Source organism: Limulus polyphemus, unplaced genomic scaffold, assembly GCF_000517525.1.
Source record: "Limulus polyphemus unplaced genomic scaffold, Limulus_polyphemus-2.1.2 Scaffold9, whole genome shotgun sequence".
In the NCBI taxonomy this organism is placed as follows: Eukaryota; Metazoa; Arthropoda; class Merostomata; order Xiphosura; family Limulidae; genus Limulus; species Limulus polyphemus.
The window spans coordinates 1,927,387-1,937,999 of NW_013665619.1; the positions used below are offsets into that span (position 1 = coordinate 1,927,387).

The 10,613-nt window shown below is 33.8% G+C and overlaps 1 protein-coding gene across 1 annotated transcript in view; it reads right to left on the reverse strand.

Moving 5' to 3' along the window:
* The window catches only part of LOC106478261 (annulin-like), an 86,357-nt gene that overhangs the window by 37,291 nt on the left and 38,453 nt on the right, over positions 1-10,613 (reverse strand). Inside the window, exons 2-3 of the mRNA XM_013938796.2 lie at positions 8,167-8,391; positions 4,612-4,745 (exon numbers count right to left, since the gene is read on the reverse strand). Coding sequence (XP_013794250.1) covers positions 4,612-4,745; positions 8,167-8,391 — 359 coding nt within the window. The remainder of the gene's footprint in view (positions 1-4,611; positions 4,746-8,166; positions 8,392-10,613) is intronic.

Here is a 10,613-nt window from a genome sequence, read left to right on the forward strand (position 1 = left end):
TGTCACAGGGAAAGATGAGCCAACCCTCGATTAACTTGAAAGTGTAATCATTCATATATTGAATTTAATAAGAGCAATCTAATTCTGTCTACAAGGAAACGTTATACCTCAAGCTTAGGCTAATATGTTGTATAGAGGTAGTTTCTTTATTCTTTGAATCAACCTTCTGGTTGCACAGTAGATTGAGGAAGCCAAGTTTTGTTTCCAAACATCTAGTTTTAATCGTACTGATTATTCTGGTTATTGGTGATGTAGTGATAGCGATATTTGTGTTTATTTTTACTAAGAGATTCTTGCGATCTTAGTTGAGGGAGTATTTTTCTTTGAATTTTTTCTTTCCTTTTTTTTGCGTGGATTTTGCGCTCGTGATTTGTGTATATTAAATACAACACACTATTCGTTATAAATCTGTGAATACTTTAGATTTAGTTGAAATTTCTTTCAAACGTTACTTCTATATTCGTTTACTCGTTATATCCATGATGGCTTCTTTTTTTTAAGTAATTCTAGATAGTTACAAACTTTCCTTTCAGTTTTGATTCCCGATATGTGTAAATAAACTTGTTATTTCTGTTTTGTACACCTTGACTCATGTATAATTTATTTTACCCTTAAGTTACGTTAATTCCAACGGATTTATATACACACAAATCCCAGCTTATCTGGTTTATGTGACCCCTTTTCTGTCGGCTGTCAAGATACCACATGGTTAACTCCATCAAGTCTTCTTCATTTAGCCACTATTTGTGTATTTTCACAGCGAAAGTTATGATTAAGTAACTTTGTTACAGGGTCGTGATCTGACTTCGTCAGAGGAATCTAGGTCATAGAGTTTCGTCAGGTCTGTGATTGAAGGATTTGCGTACTCACACACATACATGTACACCACATAGTTTACTGACTCGCCGTTACTGACGTTCTCCTATACTCCCTCTCGCTAACATACGCATTGTCATCAGAAAGTGTCCTCATCTATATCGTGTAAACAAATGTTTGCTTTACTGCTAAATCACAGGTCCGCAAATATCATTTGTTGCAGCATATACAGCACATTCAACAACTGTAAGTTTAACCTATAAAAATTATCACCCTGGCTTGGAATTCTGTTTAAAATGCCCGAAAACTGCAGACAACTACTCTATTGAAATCTTCAATACCTTGTTTAGCTTTCAAGACATATATTCATCTTTAAGTACAACAGGATAAATAAATTCTTATGCTACAACACAAGCCGTACTAGGCACCCTGCCCTAGTGAACAAATGGACAAAGTACACAGTTTAAATTAATTCCTGAAAGTACAACTAATCATTTTTCAAAGGCTCTTTTCTGGATTGATTATGGAAAAACGTGGTCTGAAAACCAACTAGCGATCAGAGAAAGAATGAATAATGTAATGTATTGTAGGTTTCTGGTTTAATCTGTCAAATTGCAGACACAACTTTCAATCATTTATTTTCTTCAGCCAAACTAGCAGGTAATTTAATCTGACAATTCTAACGCTGTGGTTTCTTTTGTTTAACTTTTTACCTGAAATTCTATAATTATCACAAGTTATATTAAGCACAAGAGTATTAGGTCGTCAAGAAATTAACGTCGCGTTTTGGAACACTTTCGTTAACCCCCCCCCCAAAAAAAAAAAAAAACGTACATCATGTAGAATAGTTAAACGAACCGCCTAAACATCACGTTAGTGTAGCCTGTATAATGTGTAAAGATTAGTGTACTCTAATCCCTTATAGTGATGACACACCACGAGACACACATTCGGCATGTTATGCTGTTTGAATACAAGATAAGAAACAACGCCTCTGTAGCCACAAAGAATATCAAAGAAGTATATGGAAATGTTTCGAACGTTCGTAAATGTCAACGATGGTTCAGCAAATTTCGTTCAGGTGACTTTAGCCTTAAAACTGTGATAGCAGGGACCGACATGTTGGAATTGATATTGATGCTCTGAAGACGCTTGTTGAGTTTAACCCAAGGCAAATAGCCCTGAAATTGCATGTTTCTCATGAAACAATACGTAAATATATAAGGAATATGAGAAAACTCCATAAAGAAGGTGTTTGGATGCCTCACGAACTCACCGACGATCATCGTTTCCAACGTGTGAACGTTGCTTCGTCTCTTCTGGCCGTAATGCGCGTGAACCATTTTTGGACAGAATTGTCAGAGGTGATGAAAAATGGATTCTCTATGCGAATATTGAATGCCAAAAACAAAGGCCCAGTCCTAGACAAAAAAACCACTTCGTACCCCAAAACCTGGACTCCATCTGCAGAAAGAGATGCTTTGCATTTGGTGGGACATCAAAGGAATAATTCATTCTAATAATTCATCTGTAGTCAGCAATTGGAACGTTTAAATCAAGCCCTTCATCAGAAACGCCTTTCCCTCGTCAATCGGAAAAGTGTTCTTCTTCTCCACTACATCGCACGTCTACATGTGGCAGTTTGACGCAACACAAGATTATGGAGTTGGGTTGGGAAGTTCTCCCTCACCCACCATATTCTCCAGATATGGCACCATTAGATTACCATCTTTTTGGTCACTGCAACACCATCTTAATGGGAAAACGTATGCAAATGTGGAAGGTGTTAAGGAGGACATCGACATGTTTTTTCCTTCAAAGCTAAGTGAATTCTTTAATCAGGGCATTAACAATCTGATTGTAAGATGGAAAAGCATCAACGATAAGAATGGAGACTACTTCCTTTAATAAGTGTTTTGTTTTTATATATAAGTTGCTCGGGTTTTTTCATCTAAAAAAAAACGACATTAATTTCTTGACGTCTTAATATAATACTTGTCTGGATAGTGTATTTGTAAGTTCCTAACGTTGAGTTTTAAATTATTCGTTTAATAATTCAATAGCTATATTTTTAAGAATATGGTTTTCTTGCGCTCAAATTGATTATATTAATTTTGATTATATTTGTCCGGGAGAACTAAAGTAGGGTACAGAAATGGCTATTACTCACTCACAGCGAAAACCTCTAAGAAAACGCAAGAAATATAACCTCTAAAACATGTTTTTTACTTCAGACTAATTTACGCTCGATGTGCCTGAAGTTACTTGATTTTTGGTTTTATTGATTTCGAATCATAAAAATAAAATCATAAATATTGCGCTTCTAGTAGCAAGCCCTCAATGACTTAGCGTACGTCTCAAGGCTTACAACGCTGGAAACCGAGGTTCGATACTCATGGTGGGTACAGAACAGGTAGCCCATTATGTAACATTGTGCTTAATTACAAACAAACAACAAAATCTAGTGGAAATGATAACTACCAACAGCACATTGTGTGTTACTGACTGTATTGTTTGTAGTTATGCACAAAGTTACAAAATAGGCTATCTGTGATCTGCCCACCACAGGTATCGAAACCCGGTTTCTAGCGTTGTAAGTCCGGAGATATACCACTGTGCCATGAGGATCAACCTTGTAAAAGCTAGTGGATAATTTGAAATTCACTCTTTGATGTCAAATAATTGAGCAATAACAATATTTTGAGCTTTATCTATAATAATAAAAAGGTGTGTCTATAGGTCTGTGTGTGTGTGACCGCCATAACTACAATAGGAAAAACCTAGAAACCGTAAATTTTGCACCCATACTACGTGGACCCTGAGAGTGTGCACCTGGGTATTATTACTTATCCACGTGCGCGCGCATTTATTTGTGAAGTAAACAAGCGAAAAACACATAGAAAAAATATGTGACCGCCAAGAGCAAAGAACCTAAAAAAAATTGCACCCATACTAAGTGGACTCTGAGGTTGTTCACCTGGGTATTATTACTTATCCACGCGCATGTGCGAGCGCATATTTTTAATGAGGTAAGCTAGCGATAAACCACGTAGGAAAGAAAATGTGACCGCCATAGCTCGAAGAGAAAAGACCCTAGAAACCTAAAATTTGGCACCCATACTAAGTGGACCCTGAGGATGTGTACCTGGGTATTATTACTTATCTTATCTACGGGCCGCCGCATCTTTTTAATGAAGCAACTTAGCGAAAAAATCACATAGAAACGAAATGGTTCCTTATATAACAACATCTAATATATAAAAAAGCCATTGCGTTTTGGTAACAATGCGTTCCAACAATGGCTTTTATGTCATGTTGGAACGAATTGTTAGCAACAAAAATATAACCTAATATTGTTGTTAGTCTATGTACTGAAAGTATAAAATGAAATGTATAAACTATAAACATGGAAAAATATTTGTTGATTTCTTAATTTAAAGTCTCCGTTCATTAAAGAGGTTTTTCTTATTAAAAACGTTGATGATATAACAGAAAATACCTTAATTCAGAAACAATTTAAGTTTAAAAATCAAGCGTGACGTGACACACGCTGAATTCCATATAGATTAGATAACGTGACATATATCGGCATCTATATTTATCTATAACATAGTCATCTAGAATAAATCAACCTAATAACCCGAGCGAAGCTTGATACTTTCGCTGGTGTTATAATAATGCAAAGGATTAATAAAAAAAAATAGGCTTTTCTATTTTGAAATTCTCATAATTTCAGGTTTTTCGACTAATAATATGAATATTTAATAGTAAATAATAAAATTTTTGAAACTTTACCTCCAGAGTAGTGGATTTATCATCTACAAAAATGAGTCTAGCTTGCCAGCCATCAGAGGGCAGCACATCATCGCCAGTGGGAACTACCGGTATGACGTTCATAGTGCCTTGAGCGTACGTAGGATTAGGAGCTCCTACAAGATAAACAGTGAAAAACATTAGAATTTCCAAAGTTTAAAATACTAATACCACACAACTAGGAAGTTAGAGAATCTGTGTTTCGCTCTAAAGTAACAATGAATGAATGACATTTTAAATATTAATATAATTTTTACAGGACAACTTCTCTAGGAAGCATTTTTATAAAATGTTTTGACTCACTGAAGTTGAAATTTAATCTAGAAACCGATGATAATGTTACTGTGATCAGTCTTCTGAATGTTTCAGCATAAGACAAACACGAAAAAACGTATGAAAATGTTATTTGATGGATTGCTTTAATCATGAATACGAAAGCACTTTTATAAAAAATTCGTTTCAGCCTTATGACTATCCCTTTAACACTAAAGGATAAACACACCGATTTAATGTTAATTCATATTATTTATTTTTAGAACTGATGCTATATATTTCCATTGAAGCTAGACAAACAGGTACTGAGAGAATATCATCAATCCCTGCTATTATGGATATTATATAAATTATTCCAATCCACTGATCGGCTAGATATGGAAAGAATGATTTTTATAAAATTTTTGTCCCAAAATCTATCCTTTTTAAACGTGAGAAATGGGTAATTACTTTTATTAAGAAAATGTGTTGTTACGAGTTGAAAAACAGAATCATAAAATTCCAAAATATCATGGAAAACTCAGAATATATCTTCTTATAACTGAAATATGTTTTTCACGCCTAGTACTGCAAGAGAAGTGTTCACCCGTTTAAGTTTTTTTGTGGCAATTGTTTAGCTTTTCCGAGTTTTAAGGGCTTGCTGTAAATGTTCTAAAATGGTTGGGAAAAGCTATATTATGCCAGATAAAGGGGTTGCTTTTAACCCTCGCGTGCTTTTGGTACACGGCTTGACACGCTGTTTGACGTACCATCCGGGAATGTATGCACAGTTGTGAAAAACCCGAATACTGTTCCATTATATATAGTGTGCATTAATTACGGCGTAACTTTAGAAATAGATTGTTACTCGTGATTAATAGTATTTTAAAATATTATACTTGTAGCGATAGAACGTTTTAATATATTTTAATATATGGCAAGAAATTTTAAAGAAAAAGAAAATCTGTAACTCAGAAGCACGAACCGTCATACAGAACTCCACACCATGAATTGAAGTCGCTAGATACAGAATTGAACGTTCTATCCTTCCACAGAAGTATGGAAAACCTAACTCACGAAGAGCTTTACGCAAAACGAATAGCTCTTGTGAAGCTACATATTAAGTGAGTCATTAGAAGAAAAACCAAACCGAGAAACTAAAATTGTCTCTTTATCAATTACATCACAAGTTAGCCAAAAAGTATTCCCAATAGGGTGTTTTCACAAGTTAGCCAAAAAGTATTCCCAATTAGATGTTTTCACAAATTAGCCAAAAAGTATTCCCAATTAGATGTTTTCACAAATTAGCCAAAAAGTATTCCCAATAGGCTGTTTTCACAAATTAGCCAAAAAGTATTCCCAATTAGATATTTTCACAAATTAGCCAAAAAGTATTCCCAATAGGCTGTTTTCACAAATTAGCCAAAAAGTATTACCAATTAGGTGTTTTCACAAATTAGCCAAAATGTATTTCCAATTAGGTGTTTATTTCAATTTTGAAAAACCTTTTATGAAATGAAGTATTCCAAATGCCTCCACCTCCCTCAAAATCTGGTTCTAGAATTTCATCTTGCGATTGGTAACTCTTTGTTTCATCCTTTGGTGAATGGTTCTTCAGTCAATAAAGAGGTGGCTGATTTTTTTATTATAATTGTACTCTATTTACTATATTGACCCTAAAATTACATATGGAGTCCATATGTATATATTGTTTTATACATTATAATATATGTACGGAAACATGAAATTATGAAATAAGATATATTTGTATTTTACTCTATTTTTGGATTATTTGTACATTTTCCACTTAAACATTTACCATACATGAAAATGTAACTAAATATTATTTTCTCTTTTTTATACATTTTTAAAATATGTCATCCTCTCAAAGAATAAGTTGCATTACTAGAACAATAGCTTTGATTAACATTTATTATATTTTTATATAATTTTTACTTTACATAACATTATGTATTCCAAAAATAAGTGAAATGCACAGCAGCCAAGGACAGAACCAATAAAAACGCAATATTATCAACGATGTTTAGGTAATGTTACCTTTAGTCCAGAATCAAAACTGTTCATAAAGCACTTGATTCCATTTTCGGTTTAAAAAATATTTGCAAAAGTCTAGCTTGATGTCAGTATGACTTGCGATACTTATTTGTCCAATTGGGTGGAGTACAGATCATGACATCATCGAAATGAGTGACGTAACTAAACAATGGGCAGTTTAAATACACTGTGTGATTTTGAAATTGGCTAACAGGTGTTTCTTCCAATAAACAATAGATAACTACCAAAAGAAGTCATGGATGGCTAACTATGTTTTAATTGGGGGGGGGGGGGCAACAATATATTTAGAGCGTTTATTTTACACCATGTTAAGAAGGTAGAAAACATAATTTTAAGCAAATCACAAAGAAGAGCAAGTACTGTTCTTAAAGATAAATACAAACAGCAGTTCAAAATACTTGCTGCAATGTCAGAAGTATTGGTACTACCTTGCAATTGCAAACATCTAATATAAGCTTGAAATTTTATTAGTCTAATATAGTTGTTGATATCGCATGTAAACTGAAAATTTTGGGGAATACATATTCCCCTAGTTTAATTAATTTGAAGGGCGCGTGCTCTTCCTGCCCTATATGTTTGACGCCTATAAGAGAAGCCACTGGCTAACGATTTATTTGCTTATTTACATGATGAGATCAAACCTTAATAATTAAAACTGACCAACGAATTCAACAGTCATTTCCATAATGAACGTTTACGTTTAAAGTTCACATTGTCCTTGTTGGCAACGTCAAAAAGGAAGGCTTGAATACAAGTCTGTTACTGCAGAAAGTTTTCAAAACATTAATCTGTTCGGACTTCCTAGAGCAATCGCTTGTTATTTATTGGAATTTTCCCATATGATAGAAGGCTGCACATTCGTTTGCCACTTATCATTATCTTGTATATACGTATACATAAAACATTACATAACTTATAATAAACTAACAGTTAAAGCCAACTTCGTAGCGATTGGTTCGAATAAAGCAAAAGCCTTTGATAATTATTTATCTGGTTGAGTGACTGATTGAAATTTTATCTTGAGTAAACAATAAGAAGCAAAATATAATTTGTAATTAATACCTTAGCATCTGATATCAAATATATACATGATTCTGAAGATACGACCACTAAGACCGATCCTAATTTTCATTCCTTCAGAAAAGGTTCGAATTACGCAAGACAATGAGACACCCTTAATTTTTTTATAAACTTCCAAGCTAAACTCACCTTTTACTGTGAAGACAAGGCAAATTGCATCTTTTTCACCATTGTAGATCCTGTTGAAAACGATTTTCACCTTGAAAGGAAATCCACGGCGAAGAACAGGTTTTGGTTTATCTTTCTGAACCAAGTTGTACTCACTAGTGTAATGATTATTCGCATTTTCAGAGACGCATAAATCAACGTTTTGAACAACCAAGACTTGATCTTCAATAGAACCACCTTCTGGAGCTGAAATATGTATTTACTGCATTAAAAACTTGTGATGCTTTTGGTTTATGTACATTTTTTACAGAGAACCTAGAATGTTAATTTTCAAGTCTGTTTTATTTATATCATTTCATTATTTTACTTAGTTGTGTTTTGCTCAAACGTCTCACGGGTAATTTCATTAAGAAGTCTTTTAAAAGGACAAAACACTTTTCAAGAAATGGGTATATCTGAGAACATTTTTCAAGAAATGGGTTTAACGGAGGACATTTTTCAAGAAATTGATTTAACTGAGGACATTTTTCAAGAAATGGGTTTAGCAGAGGAAATTTTTCAAGAATTGATATACCCGAGGACATTTTTCATGCTATTGTTTTAAAATTAGGTTGTTTAATTCTTAAATTTTCGTGTCTACTAAAGTTGTTCTAATATAACAAAAGAGAAATTAGAGAAACATGATTGGAGAGTTGAAATCCTCTGTGAGTTTTCACAAGATACATTAATAGTCGACTTAATTAATATAAGTTATTTCTGTGTGTAATACCAATAGCTTGTAAAACACGTAACGTCTACAGAACCAATGGCTTGTATTTTGAAACTACATATTTTAACTACAATTCGTTTAATTTAAGATATTGATTAAAAATATACCGGAATTTACGCTACCACTCATCTAATTGCTTCTCTATTTCTGAATTATGTGGTACAGTGTATGTCTTCGGGCTTACAACGCTAGAAACCGGGATTCGATACCCGCGGTGGGCAGAGTACAGATAGTCCATTTCTTTTCGGTTTTAAACTGTCCGCCACGTGGTTCATAAATAATTCTAATGTAAGCTTCACCATTGCATTATGAGGATAGAGGAGATATTGAATAGTTTTAAGTCTTCCATAGTCGTGGACACATATATATGTCCTCCTCAAGAGCACTACCATTGAATTATAGATGTCTCCCCCCCCCCCCCCACATCACTGCCATGGCACACGTATGCCCTTCTTTAGACTCTAGAGCACTGCCATGGGCTTATATATGTCCCCCTCTAGGGCACTGTCGTACGCTTAAATATGTTTTCCTTTGGAGGCTAGAGCACTGTCATGGGCTTATACATGTCCCCCTCTAGAGCACTGTCATATGAGTTTGGAATTTTTTACAACCATTAATAAATGGCATTTTCCTTCAAATTTTCCAAAACGTAAATGTTTGAGATAAGTAATGAAATAGTAAAACATATGCCTATTTGTTTTAACTGTGTATATAAAAATAAATTTGGCACTGGAAGAGCTGTTTCTCAATAAACATGGCAGTAAAAGAGCTCATGAGCGTTGTAATTAATGAACAATAGTAATTCATAAATCCGTAACTTTGTAGCTAACATTTTCACCTTTGTATAACGACTAAGTCAAAATAGAAGCGCGCAGAGAGGCTGAAACCATTATTACCATTAAACCGGTTTGTGTAATGAAAACCAGTCGGTTCATGACACATGGTACTTATTAGACCCAGATGTGATACCTTTACTTAGTTTCAAATGTTTCATAGTTATTTTTCCTCCAAACAGAACAGACAAAAGGTTTACCAAGTACTACGCCATATTTATTACTGCTCTTACCACTGATTACTAATATTTTAGGTAACATTTATTATTCCCAAATCCAAACAAAAACTGATCCGTTTTGTCCTCTAGTGATTAGAAATTTAAATTATTATTTTATTGCTTGCACTTGGAGACTTGATAGGAAACAGGTAACGCAAGTTTTACTAATGTATAGGCCGGGAAAGAGCAGAGCTTTAGATACTTTTTACTTCTTGTAAAAATTATACAGACTAGCAGAAACGCCGCCATACGGGCGGTTGTTTGTGCTAGCAATTACTAATCGTAGTATTCATACCTCATTGAAAAACATTTAGAAAAAGTAAACGTTTTCTAAAAACGGATTTTTTTCCTGGGAAGTAGTGCACGGGAAAAGTGTTGGGATTGTGCTCTTTAGTCATACGCAACTCATAGAATCAAAATGATTCAATGTACAGAGCTCAAAATTTTAATAAATTTTTCTAATATGTATTAAAAGTGGTAACGTTAATTTAAAAAAAATAATAGTTTTTTAAGAATTCTAGTTTCTCAGTACTACATTTAAAAATTACCTCAATAAAGATATAATCAAACCCTCACGTACAGTCCTAGTGAAAGTCGTGTTCTTGTTGTTATGAAGGTACTTTTATTTGAAATTGTGTTCTATAATAA